The sequence below is a fragment of the Abrus precatorius genome, unplaced genomic scaffold (assembly GCF_003935025.1).
Source record: "Abrus precatorius isolate BTA unplaced genomic scaffold, Abrus_2018 Scaffold8, whole genome shotgun sequence".
NCBI lineage: Eukaryota > Viridiplantae > Streptophyta > Magnoliopsida > Fabales > Fabaceae > Abrus > Abrus precatorius.
The window spans coordinates 9,832,433-9,847,412 of NW_020874428.1; the positions used below are offsets into that span (position 1 = coordinate 9,832,433).

A 14,980-nucleotide genomic window follows, 5' to 3' on the forward strand; every position below is an offset into this window, starting at 1 on the left:
CTCCTTCCCCTTGCAAGTCAGCTTCGTCAAGGATAAGGCTATTTTAGAAAATCCTTCCATGAATTTCCTATAATAGCCCGTTAGTCCTAGAAAACTGCAGATTTCCATCACATTCATTGGTCTCGGCCATCGAGCCACTACTTCCACTTTAGCGGGATCTACAATAATTCCGTCCTTCGACACCACATACCCCAAAAACTGGATATGGTACAACCAAAACTGGATATGGTACAACCAAAACTTGCACTTTGAGAATTTGGCGTACAACTGCCTCTCCCTTAAAATCTGCACAACGATCCTCAAGTGCTCGACATGCTCCTCTTGAGTCTTTGAATAAATTAGGATGTCATCAATGAGCACCACCACAAACTTATCCAAAAACTCATGGAAGATTCTATTCATGTAGTCCATGAACATCATAGGCGCATTGGTCACTCCAAACGGCATTACCAAGTACTCGTAGTGACCATACCGCGTCCTGAAAGCTGTCTTAGGCACATCTTCCTCCTTCACCTTGATCTGATGGTACCTCGATCTTAAGTCAATCTTGGAAAACACTGCAACTCCCCTCAACTGGTCCATCAAATCATCAATCCTAGAAAGAGGGTACTTATTCTTGATCGTCACCTTGTTCAACTGTTTGTAATCAATGCACATCCTCATGCTCCTATCTTTCTTTTTCACCAAGAGCACTAGCGCTCCCCATGAATACACTCGGTCTCACAAACTGCTTCTACAACAAGTCTTCCACTTGCTTCTTGACCTTTGCCAACTCCATCGGTGACATCCGATATAGTGACACAGAAATTGAGCTTGCTTCCAAAATGAGGTCAATAGAAAACTCTATCTCCCTCTAAGGCAGTAATTCAAAAACATATTCAAGGAAGACTTCTAAGAAGTCCCTCACCATCGGGACATACTCCAGCTCCACTCCACTTTCAGCCTCTAATGAGAACATGACCATAAAGGCCTTAGCATTTACTATGTTCTCCCATGCACCTTGACTCCAAAGTCTTGCAATTTTTTACATTGACACACCAAAAATCAAAGTCTTCTCTCTGCAGTCCAGCAGTACATGGTTGACAGCTAGCCAATCCATTCCTAAAATCACATCCAATTAGGAAAGAGGTAAAAAAATCAAGTACACCTCAAAGTCCCTTCCATGCATCATCACAGAACACCCTAGACACACTCAAGAGGTCACAACTGGCTTACCCGTAAGGGTAGTCACCATAACATTGCACGGTAATTCTATCACACACAAGCCTAAACACTTAACACAATCCACAGATACAAAAGTGCGAATAGCACCTGAATCAAACAACACATCCAACAACCTGCCCTTAATAACATATTTACCTCGAATCGGCTCTTCAGATTATGAAGCCTCTGCCCCACTCATGGTAAAGACTCTCCCAGGAATGCTCAGTTTTGGTCCTATGCTCCCTCTTGATTCGAGCCTCTGGGTTGTACTCATACTGCCGCTCTTCCTAGTACTCCCCTTAGTGTTCGTAGTCTTGCCCTTAGAATTGGCTTCGAAGATTCAGAAATTGCTCACCAAGGTAGGCAACTTAGTTAGCTAAATCATGCTAACAGCAGCACGAATCTTTGGCCTCAGCCCATGCTCAAACTGAGCACACAAGTCTTCATTTCCATCTTCGTGCTAATAGTGAGACCAGTACTTCATCAATTCTTGAAATTTTGCAGCATACTCTCCCATCGTCATATTCCCTTGCTTTAGATCAAGGAATTCCTGAGCCTTTTGCTTCTTCAGATACCGAGGGAAATAGTTTCCCAGGAAGGTCGCCTTAAATGCCTCCTACTGAATATAGCCACCTTCTTATGGCAAAGTTTGACTGGAAAACCTCCACTAGTCTTTCGCCTTCCCACGTAGCATGTATGTGGCGTAGGTCACCTTATGCTCTTCCCTGCACCTCATCGTATAGAAGATCTTCTTTACATATGCCACCAACCTCTAAGCTCCCTTCGGGTCGAACTTCCCCTCAAACTTTGAAGGATTATGCCTAATGAAGGCAGACAACTCTCTATACTCAGTCGGTTCTCCATCTTGATTGTGCACCAAGGCCTCCAGAACTTGGGTCATCTGCTCTAGGAGGTCATTGGTGACTCCAACTCCTTTACCTCTACCAATCATTTCTAATCTAAACTAGCAAATAATCCAACAAACCACACTTTAATTCATCAGATCAATAACAACATCCATCATTCAGGTAAACAAAACATATCAACACACAACTTGGACGCTTCAGCCTGATACCTCAGTCTGGTTTCGATGAACTGCTCTAATACCAAAATTATAACACCTTAATTTAATTTTCAATTAAATAAATTTTGTAACAAGTGAAAATAATAAAATTTTCATTAAAAAGGATTCCCAATACATGGTTCAATAAAGTATTTCAAAATAAGGATAGATTACAAGTTTATATCAAATTTTTGCTATAGGAATAATTAAATACATCAGAGTTTTCAAAATAACTTTAAAAGTCCTATAGTTATTTCATCCATCCCTTCACTAAGCCCGGTGCTGATTGTCTTGGTCACCAGAAAAATAAATGTAAGGGTGAGTACTCTACACTATCACACACAAGCACAGAGACTCACTTTTGCACGTTTCACAATAATAACTAATATAATAAAATTACAATTAAATAAGCATCAATCCATTCTTTCAACAATATTCACATATATTTGCACATTCATTCATGTAACGCACCGATCCTCCTGATTTAGTTAGCGACCCTTGAATCGTACTTACTTGCTTATTCTGGTTCTTTAGTACCGGAATAATTAGATAAAGGTTAAATTATTTTATTTTGATAGAATATTGATTTATTTCTAAGTTCGGCATTTTAGGATAACTGCATGCAATATATAGTTTCAATATCGTCCAAGGATTTCTTTAAGTATGTTCAGCTGTACTGTCCGCAATGCCCCTGATAATTTTTATCCGGAGAAGTTAAATTTTATCTTATTTAAATTGTCAAATCAAAATTATCCGCCTTGAAAAACGTGAGATTTTGTAATCATTGCTAAGATTTTGTAATCATTCCTTAGCCGTCGAAATTCTGCATGGAATCTCATGAAATCTAGTAATCATTTCTATAAAGATTTCTAAATCTAGTATCGGCCACTAGAATTTCACGCAAAAGATTCTTGCCTCCCGATTTGTAGACATAATTATTCTGGAACTTTCTTGTCTTGTCTTCTAAAAGGCCGGCATCATGATTACTTTAATTAAATGCTTTTCTTGAAATTTGCACCATGTCAAATGTGCCTTCAAAAGTCAATCTCGTCACATCAAATTTCTCGTCGGCCAATCGCATTGCATCTAGCCTTTGGAATTTTGTGCAATTCTTGGAATGTTCTACTCTAAAATCGTGTGCATGTAGCCTCCACATTCCTCCATGCATTTTGCTTGCCAAATTGTATTTACTTAACTTGCAAGTTTGCAAAAAGAATTCACTATTCATGCACAAAAAATCGTGGCACCCTTATTATTCAAATTTCTCACCAAAATTCACTTCCAAATTGCTTCAAATCAAATTTTGTGCAGTTTTGGCATTTGAATCTTGTCCCACAAGCCCAAACCGTAAGCATTAAGTTACATTTGGCAAAGGAAAATTGAACACTTCATATAAATAGGTCAAGCTACCTTATTTCCTCCCTTTTTTCACCCTAAAAACCATGAGCCTCCCACTCTTTCTCTCAAAATTATTTCAAGTCCTATTCTCTCCATTTTCTTCAAAGAAACCGAGACCCTCTCTCCCAAAATCCCTTCAAAATTTCTCATCTTCTCAACCTTTCAAGACAAGCCAAGGAACTCCAAGCTTTCACCTTTGCATTCCCTTGCTTGATTCTTCAAAATCGTGACCATTCCTTCAAGGAGGTAAGTTTTCTCACCCTTTTTCCTTCTTTAATTTGAAGAACCTTGGAAGCCTAACACCAAAAGCTCCTAAAACTTCCTTTCTCACTTTCATCTTAACCATTTTGAAGCTTTTCCCCTTTTCTCTTCAAAGAACCGAGGAAGACAATCTAGCCAAGAGGAGAAAGATTGAAGTTTGAAACTCATCCTCTCGGTCCAGCACCTTTCTTTTGAGGAACCAGCCAAGATCAACTCCTTTTACTCACAAATTTTTGACACCTTCAAGGCAAGGGGGATTTCTCACCATTGATGTGTTTGCATGTCCATTTCTTGGCTGTTTTTGCTCATTTTCCTTTTGAAAAATAGTGTATATTGGACTGCATGTTTGAAGAACTTTAAATATGAACTTGCATGTTAAATTTTGTTCAAAAAGTGTGTGGATTTCTTGTTTGCATGCCTCGGTTGCATCCTAAAGAGCTTGATTCCACTTTTAATCAACTTTGTTCCTTAAAAAGCTTGAAACTTTGATGTGTGGATGTGGATTTCGCTTGTGCATGTTTCGATCTTTATGTCTCCTTGGAGAAATCTTTGAATTAATGATATTTCTTCCTTGAAACCATAAACCGTGAACTTGATTGACACATTCTTTCCTTTGCATGTTGAATTTTAACCATGAAATGCTTTGGATCCCTTTGTGCATGCCTCGGTTTCACTTTTGTTTGGCTGGATTCTTTGTTTAAAATGTCGATCTACTCTTGTAATCAATAAACCTTGGATTGCATGTGAAATGGAAGCCATTGCATGTTGATTTCAGCCCCTAAGTGTTTCGGTTTTCCCTTGAAAGTTTGAATGTCACTTGGAAATGTTGCCCCTACACTTGGATGATGAAACTATGTCATTGCATGTTAATTTCCTTTGTGTTACCTATTTTTAACTTGACGAAAATCTAGTGGAAAGGCTGGACAAATTTGACCTTTCATGAAAAAGACTAGCATATTGAACTACACTTTAGAAATTGAAAACCATGCTAGACTTTGTGTGATTTGCATGAAAATGGTTGCTTGCTAGTTTGGATGATGGATGATTGAATTGATTGTGATGTATGTTTCCACTTAGTTTAAAAAGTTTCATGCATGTGGTGCTTTGGGAATTTGTGGTGGACAAGAAAGTGAAAACTATTCACTCTCAGTTTTGATGATAAGGAATCCTAAAAGTTGTACTTGAAATTGTGTTAATTTTGATGAAATATGAGTGATAAGGATTGTATAATGATAGGGTGTGTTGCTGTTTGCATATGGATTCGTGAGTATTAAGATAAATCATGCATCATGCTCATCGCGTTAGATAAGGAGTGAAATGGAAAAAAATCAAGTGCAGCCCTTTTTGATGGAAAGTTTGCCCAAACTAAAAAGATGGTAATTAAAGGTATGGAGATGTTAATTAAGGGTCTGGACATAGCAGTTAATTGATGAAAGTCATTCTTGGAAAGATCTCACTATTAGCTACTTAATAGAACCCATCGCGTGAGGACTTAATATTAATAAACCTAAAGAGAGCTAGAACTAAACTAAGTAACCTTGAATTGAATAGGTAATCGGGAATCAATACAAGTAATTAGAAAATAACTAAATGGAAAAACCAGAGGGAAAGAGGAAAATGGAAACACGTTATATCTAAATAAGAAGTAGTATAGTTAATAGCGAGGGAAATGATAAAATGAGCAATGGTGATATAGTAAATTATTATAATGGACTTGGATGGGGAAAATCTGAGTGGGTTATGTCAAATCACTAAAACCTATGTGTTGTGAAGTAGTGGATGTGTATTGATGGGATTGGAAGCTTGTATGAAACTCCTAAACCTTGTCATTTAATAAAATTTTGCTGGGCGAGAAAGTGAATAATGATTGAGTAGGCCTTGTGAGGGCTTTGATTCTGTGCTTGAATTCCTTGTGATCCAAGATTGAGAAAACATTAGGGAGAGAAAAGAAAATCATGCTCCATGCATCATAACATTTCTTTGAAACGACTTAATGGCATAACAGAGGCACAGCTGTAGGTATTGGAGGTTCGGACCCGAGTAGACCTACAGGGGTGGCGAAAGGGGGAACAGTTGACCTAGATGGCACAGTAGACCTCTCTGTGGCCGGGTCGTGACCCTACTTGCAAGCCTTAGTCAAGCCCGACAAGAACTCCACATCCTAGGGTTGTTGAGGTCCATTCCCGAAGAGACCCAGTTTGGGGCCAGCACCAGTTTGAGTGTTTTTGAATAAATGATAAAAATTCTTTTCTGTGCAATTGTGATGCAGGGAATGGAATCCTCCGATCGCCACACGACTTGGATATGAAATTGTTAACTCTACACTAATGCTGGGCAAGTCGCTGGCAGTAGAGTAAGGGATCCCCATGCATACCATATGCATTAAAACAAAAATTTGAGGGATGGATAGCGAGGAAAGAAACTTGCATTCATGCATCATGTGCATTATTAGTTTGATGAACCTAGGAATCTTCTATGAGAAGTATGAACCGACTTATATTGTACTAATGTTTGTTTTAAGATTGGATAATGATGTTGTTTGGGTGATGGTGTGAAAAGCCACCTTCCTTGGGGTACGGCTATTGGATGTTTGTTTGTGTTTGGAGAACTTACCCCTGTTTGTGTGTGTTGTTGTACTTTTGTATATGCCTTATACAGATGACCAGCTTCCGAGTGAAGGTATGGATCCTGCCATCTGAGGAGGACGTTTGGGTGTTCAACGCGGCAGCACAGCAAAGCATCTTCCATGGAATGGCACGAGTGATTCATGGACAGGATGTCGGACACTCATGGACCACCCATTTTATGGTTGATACCCCCATCGAGCTTGTTTTCTCCACCCCACCTGGAGATTCTCACCTACCTTATCCTGCCCTTGCAGCTACTCCTTCTCCCATGTCTGTTGATCCTCGTACTCCCAGTTCTAGACCAGTACCTGCACCCGTACCATTCCCTACTGAGGATCCTACTCCACCCCCTGTGGCCACTGAGAGAGATGTCCTTATGGCAGAACCCTCAGTGAGGAATGACGATGTACTGCCCCACATGCTCCCTACCTACCCAAACACCTATTTGCCCTTCACTACAGACCGTTCGCCGCCTCACACTACTGGATGGATTGAAGAGGACACTAAGGACGCTGCTTCTTCTAGCACTGCTTCCCTGACATCTTCTGAGGAGTCTGATCCCATTGAGGATTATTCACCTTATGAGTGATGTTTGTTGTTTGTTTTTGTCCTAGTAGGACTGCTCTTAGGGCGTTTGGTCTACTTATGTTGTTATTCTATTTGATGGATTGGATTAATGTTTGTTGGTCTCGACACTATCTGAACATTTTAATATTTCTGCCAAACTGATGTTTAAATACCTTGAGGTACCTTTATGTCATGAGTTATGTTTATCCTTATCTCACTATGTGGTTGAAATTGGGAAGTGAAATGATGATTGTCTATGGAATACAGAATATTAATTGTGTGATTAAAACTCTCTATGAAGAGAGAGCTTATGTTCGTACAAAAAAAAAATCCTGCTATTTTTAGGCGTCACAATTCACATATAGGTGCGTTCACTACATATTAGCCATGCTCACTGTGGCATTATGATCACATTTTTCCTAATGCCCTTAACCTCAAGGACTTACTTAGTTTCACACCATGGATGGTCATCAGATAGCTCCTGCTTTACAGATACAACGTGTGCGGTACTGAGCTCCCTAAGCAAAGGTATTAGTCAGAGACCAAGTTAAGATGAGAGTATGTGGCCTGTGGTGCACCCACACTCATTGTTGGTGTCACCATCACCCTCTCTTCCCCAAGGTATTTCTATTGCCCCTATCTTCCACACCCCAGTGTATTGCTGAACCATTCATAGGCTTTCCAACATTTCAACCACAATTATAATCACAATCAACACACCATTTCCACACAATTTCAACTATTTCATGTTATTCATCATCAACAATGGCATGTCAACACATATATTCACCCATATTCTCAATCACTTCAGGATATTCATTTTCATACATGGCATGTATGCCCACATTCAAGCACATTTCACTCAAACGTCAGTTTTCATAAAAACCCTACCACAATCAAGCCATTCCATCACATACATCATGCTCAATATCAACCACACTATACTCAAACACACAATATATTCTATCACAACATTATACCAATCAATTCATTTCATCATACACATTATTCAACATGCATCACACTACATTCTACACAACTTTTCCATCACATACATCATGCTCAATATCAACCACACTATACTCAAACACACAATATTTTCTATCACAACATTATACCAATCAATTCATTTCATCATACACATTATTCAACATGCATCACACTACATTCTACACAACTTTTCCACCACAATCTCACTACAACTAATCATTTTCATTAAAACACACATGTTCCAACGTTCCAAACATTCACCTTCATAAACATAATCACATAAACAAATTCTAAGTATAAAAAGATAGGGTAGAGTCCCCCCTTACCTTGGATTGAAGACCCAAACACAAAATTGACAATGAAAAGGCTCCCCACATGGATCTCATCCTCCAAACACTCCAAACGTGATTCGAACCTTCAATCTTACTCCCAAATAGCTTTGGAGGCAAATTAAACAGTGAAATAGGGTTGAGGGTCAAAAGAATCGAAGAGATTTCGAAGAGAGGAATAGGAATCTCTCTCGTTGTAGTGACACCCCTCCTCGCTACAGCAAAAATATCAGAGGAAGCTGCACTCTGATTTCTACAGAATCTCGCTACAACGAGATTGCAACCCGGAAATACACCTCTCTCTGTTACCTTCTCGCTACAGTGAAAATGCAATAGAATCACACTTTTCTCTCAGGACGTTCTTGCTACAGTGAGAATACTCTCGCTAAGTGAGAATGCTTTTGCAACACATACTTATCCTATTTCTTCAATCAATCCAATTCAATTGCCAGTCAAACATTCTCAATCAATCCACACACATATTCACATCATAACACAATCAAATGCACAAATCCACATCATCATCCTCAAATAAATCAAACACACCAACATATAGCAATCCACATATTTATATTAATAAATCAAAATATTATTGTTACAAATTTCAAGACATTACATCACCCTTCTCTTCAAGGCTAGAAGTATTTTAATTTCAAAATTGCATCAGAACTACATTTTTAGAGAACAACCATGATAAATTAGACACATATGTGGAGCATATCAAATTCAAACAGAGAAGAAAAAACACAAAAATGCCAAGTGATAAATCCATATTTTACTAGTATTTTACTTCAGTTTTTAATACATTTGATATAGAAAATATGATTGAGAAAGCTGGAAAACTCATAAAAATGATAAAATGTTCAATTTCTAAATAGTTTAGTTGTTTAGATTTTATGAATTTTTTGTATAAAAGTTACTGATTAGAACATATTTTGTAGGAAACCCTGAGTTGAGATCATAAGGTTGGAGGATCAAAAGAAAAAGTAGAAGAAAGTAACAATTTTGGAAACAAAGAACAAAGAATAATGAAGCTAAGTGCTGGGCGTTATCACTATTTCTGAGGAAAGTAATCATTCCAGAGCTTAAGTTCAAAGGCTAACCTGTGCGTTGACACTTTTTCCAACTATAGTAACAACACCTTTGAAGAAAGACTCTATGTTATTAAGATTACAAATAATAGTGATTGTTCTAGAACTGGGGTAAGAAGAATCAGTTGAGTGTGATCACTATTTTTAAGTAAAGTGAACACGCGCAACTCTGGGTAAAAGGAGCAAGTTACGTGTGATCACTATTTTTAAGTTAAGTGAATACACGCATGATCAAAGGGGCAAAACAAGTTGCGCGTTGTTACTTTGGTCAATAAAAGTGATTGTTCTAGAGAGCCTTCTGTCACACTTCTAAAGAGAAGTTGATTTAACTAGCAATTGTACTAGTGTTGATGTAGCAAGTTATAAAAAATGATAGAACTATGTTAGAGTCCCAAGTATCAATCTCAGGGAATAAAAGTATTCAATTACCACTTCACAAGGCCACAATTAGTTGAGCTTAACGAATTTCAAAGAGTGTTTGGAATTAAAATTGACAAATATTGAAATCAGAAGAAAAATAGAACAATGAACAAGCAATTGTGAGAAAATAGAGGTAAAAACTATAGCTAGGGAGTTGTTTCACCAAAACTCCAATGTTGCATTAATAAAGTTCTGAACTTACAAGTAATTGGAAAGAATGACAATCAGTTTCACGTTGTATTATTCAGAGGTTAATTCCTTAACTCAGTGAACCTAACATTCAATTAAATCACTTTAATTCCTTAGATTTGATTCAATTCAATGTTGCTTTAAGTGTGAGAAACCAGAGGATTGCAAAATCAAGTTCTCTTATCCCTAAGAAGGCTATAATCTTGGTGATTGGTTCAGATCTGAAGAACAAATTCAATTTCCATTGACAAGAGTTCCTCTGAAATTAGTTAATTAAATTTCCATTCAATTACGACGTAAAGTGTAGAATTAACCACTCAATCCATTCCAAAACTTGAAATCCAGACCTAGAATCAATTCAACATATTTGTTTTGGATCTACAATCCCTAACTATGAAGAAATTACATAGCCATTACAGAGAGAAAGAAAAAGAAAGAGAAGAAGAGGAAGAATGCAGAAGAAGCATCTTCAACTGATCTTCAATCCGATTCCTCTAGGTTGAAGCTCGGTGTTCGTCCCCAATCTCTCTCTCAAACTCTTTCCACACCCAGGAACTAATTGAAAATGAAAAATGAACAAAAGATCAAAAAATCGGAGCATTTCTGCAATTTATAATTTTTCCTAACTCTGGACGTTGTCACTTTGCTTCATAAGAGTGGCCACGCAGAGGCTTATGTAGTTTCTGGAAGACTGAAACATTCACTTTCGTTGATAAGAGTAGCAATGGAGGAAGTCAAGGAGTGCGCGTGATCACTTTCAAGAGCAAGAGTGACCACGCATAACTTGCCTTGATACACTCCTCTCTGGAACATCCACTTTCGCCAGCAAGAGTAATCACACAGAACCTTGCTGAGATTGAAGTCCTCTGGAACGTTCACTTTCACCAGCAATAGTGATAACGCCCAGTGTGTTCTTCTGAGAGACTCTCTGGAACACTCACTTTCGCTGGTAAGAGTGACAACACCCAGACTATATTCCTCATTTATGCTCTGGAACTATCACTTTCACTAACAATAGTGATCACGCCCAGCTTTCATTCCATTAATCTTGTTCTTTGACTCTAGAATTGTCACTTTTCCTCTATCCTTCCATTGATCTTCCATCTTCATGCACTTGGCTCAGATTTTCCTTCAAAAACATGATAAAATTCTTAAATTTTACACAGAAAATTCACAAATTCTAAAACAACTATGTATTTAAAGAAAATCTTCAATCATTATATTTTTATGAGTTTTTCTGCTTTTCCTAACATATTTTCCTTATTAAATGGGTTAAAACTATAGTAAAATACTAGTAAAAATATGGATTCATCACCTTCTATAGATATGTGACACAATAAGGAAGAATGGAGTAAGTGAAGATGCTATAAGATTAAGGTTGTTCCCATTCTCCTTGAGAGATAAGGCCAAGTGTTTGTTGCAAGCACAAACTCAAGGGAGCATCACCACATGGACAGATCTTGTGAATAAATTCTTAACCAAATATTTTCCTCCATCAAAAGCTGCCAAGCTGAGAGGAGAAATCACATCTTTTGTGCAGTAGGAAGGAGTGTAACATCCTCGTTTTTCTAAACAGTTAATTTGTTAATATAATTATAATTTAGATTATAATTCTTCAATTTTTTTGGAAAAAAAAAAAAATAAAAAAAATAAAAATAAAATAATTGCTCATTTATACCGGTTAAAATTACTCTATAAGGATAAAAATAGCATTTTTAATTACTAAGAATTATTTTAAATAATAAAATTTATATTTTTAATTAGAAATAATATTTGGAGTGTAAAAATAATTATTTTGGTAATTATTTCTTATTTTTAGATTTTTGTTGATGCTGGTTTATGTGTTAACAGGAACTGTGTGATTAGTTTTTTTCCTTTTTCCTTTTCTTTTTAAGTGATAACCAAGGAGATATTGATGTCAAAAATTGTTATAATTATTTTAATTGTTTGGCATCAATTATTTTTATTTTTGAGTTTTATTCATAATTATTTTATTTAATTACATTAAAATAGCAAAATAATTGATTATTATATTATTATTTCTTTACCTATTTGACTAAATTGACCACTTTCTTACGTGAACCTTCTTCTTCTCCAAGTCCATAACCCCTTCTTCTCCTTTTCACCATTTTCATTTTCTTCCACTCATTTAAGCTTGTTTTAAGGTTGATTGTTTCGAAGATTGGATTGTTCGAGTTTTTCTAAAGAATAAAAAAAAAAAAAAATTCATCCATACCTTCATCAAAGAACATCCGTAAGGTAAGGGGTGGGATGATTTTATTTCAATAGGTGGCATTAAGAAACATAAGGGAATAATTCTCTATTGTTCTAATCAAATAAAATGAATTTGGGTTGTTTTAGAGCTAACCCATAATTTTTAGAAGATTTTGTTATAGTACTGGACATGTATGAAAGGTTGCCTTAGACCAGGAAATTGATTGAACAAGGATTCTCCCTTATATGTAAGGTCCTTTGTGTATTTAAATTAATGTATTGGAATGATTTATGGTTGAAGTGCTGTATTGAATTATTTCTTTATAATTGGTTGAATTCTCATTATGTGTTTGTGTAGATATTCTTGTTAGTATGAATGTCATATAATGGTAAAGATTGGAAGTAATTTAGTTTTATGTGATGTGAGCATATAGATTGACATAATCTAAATGTCCATTCAGACTTGTTGCAGAGAAGAAAATATGTTTTTAAGGTATATATATATATATATATATATATATAATTATGTATTTTATATATAGTACAAGTATCTTTTGACTTCTTTGGAAAATGGATTTAATAAAAATAAATAAATAAATTATATTACTGAGAAAGTAGTATTGGATATCCGAGGGAAGATAGGTGCACGACTGGGAGCAACAACGATTCACCCACACTGGATCTATTACCTTTTTGTTAGATAGAAATGGGCCAGGCCCACGAGCTTACCCTATCCCCATCCGAGTACCCATGAGACTTACTTTTCCATTTCCTCCAGATGTACAGTTTGTGCGACCCCTACCCCACCTCCTATCCCTGTATTATCACCCCCGGTATTACCCCCAGGTTTTCTTAGACCTTTACGTCCTTCTATACCATATTTACCACCTGTTGAACGGACTAGTTTAGTTGACACACTTTTAGCAAGACCTATCTCTATCTCATCCACTTCCTCTTCGTCTTCCTCTAGTTCTTCAGACACTTCTGATTCTTCTCACTGTTCAAACACCTCTACTGCTATCGGAAGGAAGAGAACTGCTTCTCAAGCAAGACTCCTTCCTAATTTTACCTCCTCTGAGTAGGAATCTAGTGGAAAAGGAGAGTAGGATAGAGTCGAGTAAGGAATAATCTATACATATACGTAGGTGTAAGTACTTTTGACTGAAAAGAAAAAGGGGTATATAGGAAGCCTAAGCTTACTGTTGTTGAATTTTGGGAGGAAATGGGCACTTTGGTGATCATGGGTCCAGGGGAAAGCTCGTGAGGTATTCGTTTTGGGTTGTCATCTCTGATATCGTGACCCCACTTTATTTCGTATGTAATTCAGTTATGTATATATTTAGATAACTGGATGATTGTATAAATTAACAGATGACGTGTATGTATGAAATGAAGACTTCTAGTAATGGTAATGTATTTAATTTCACTATATCTGAATAAATATATATATACCCATGCATGTGATGTTCTTACTACTTAGTTATTTTATGATTGTATTTATATTTATTGCTTAGTAAGTAGTAAGGGTGTCACAAGGAGAATCACTTTATGAAGCTTAGGAAAAGTACAAAGAGCTTTTGAGAAGATATCCACACTATTGCATTCCAGAGTGGATGCAGCTAGAAATCTTCTATAATGGGATAAATGCAATAACCAAAACCATGGTAGATGCAGCTGTAGGAGGTTCCTTGAACACTAAATCTTTAGAAGATGCTCAAAGAATTATTGAGATGATGCCATCTTCTATGTATCACAATTCTAACCCAAGACATTCTAGAAGAAATAGTGGATATGAAGTTAAAACTATAGAGACTCTTCTTGCACAAAGTCAACTACTAAATCAATTATTTCTCTGAGCAAATTGCAGCTTTAACTTAGCAGATCAATAACTTAAAAGCTGGAAATATTTCAGACACTCAGCTGATCTGTGATTTTTGTGGAGGCAACCATGCTAATGGTATATGTAATGTACCTACACCAGAACTACAAGAGCATGCCAACTACATGGAAAGTTATCAAAGATAGAGCAATTTTTTTCTCAGCAATCCTTTCCTCCTTGTTTTCAATATCCAACCAACAGAAATCAACAATTTTACAAATGGGATCCTCAAAAATCTGTGAAAAATACTAACTCATCTATTCCTTTTCCAAGTGTAGGAACTTCACAACAACAGCAATTTTTTCAAGGTAAAAATTCTTCAAAATCTATGTCTAAGAGGATGAATAAGATGGAAGAAACTATGCTGCAGTTTATGATTGTCACTCAAACTAGCTTCAAAAATCAAGAAGCCTCCATGAAGAAGCTAGAAATTCATATTGGGCAGTTAGCTAAACAATTAGCAAATAGACATGAGGGGAGATTTCCTAGCAACACAGTGATTAATCCTAAAATGCAGTGCCAAGCCATAACAACAAGAAATGAAGTTGTGGTAGCTAGCCCAAAGTCTATAGAAAAGAGTTAACAATCCAGCAGAGGAAAAAAGAGTAGAGGAAGATTTGCAGCAAGGGAATTTCAAATTGTTAAAAAGAGAACATTCAGAAAATGAAGCTCCTCTCAATTCTGAGAGAAAAACGAAGAAGCAGTTTTTTTTAGGAAGCCTGTGTATCGCCCCAATTTTTTGGAATAAT

At 36.6% G+C, this 14,980-nt stretch overlaps 1 protein-coding gene across 1 annotated transcript; it reads left to right on the top strand.

The window, feature by feature from the left end:
- Positions 1–6,583: 6,583 nt before the first annotated feature.
- LOC113874195 (proline-rich receptor-like protein kinase PERK14) lies at positions 6,584–7,141 on the top strand. Its single transcript, XM_027512420.1, has one exon. The coding sequence runs from the start codon at positions 6,584–6,586 to the stop codon at positions 7,139–7,141; it is 558 nt and encodes a 185-aa protein (XP_027368221.1).
- The last annotated feature ends 7,839 nt before the right edge of the window (positions 7,142–14,980 follow it).

What these genes read in the sequence shown, in the direction of transcription:
- LOC113874195 (XM_027512420.1), top strand. Translation starts at nt 6,584, where the DNA reads ATGACCAGCTTCCGAGTGAAGGTATGGATCCTGCCATCTGAGGAGGAC.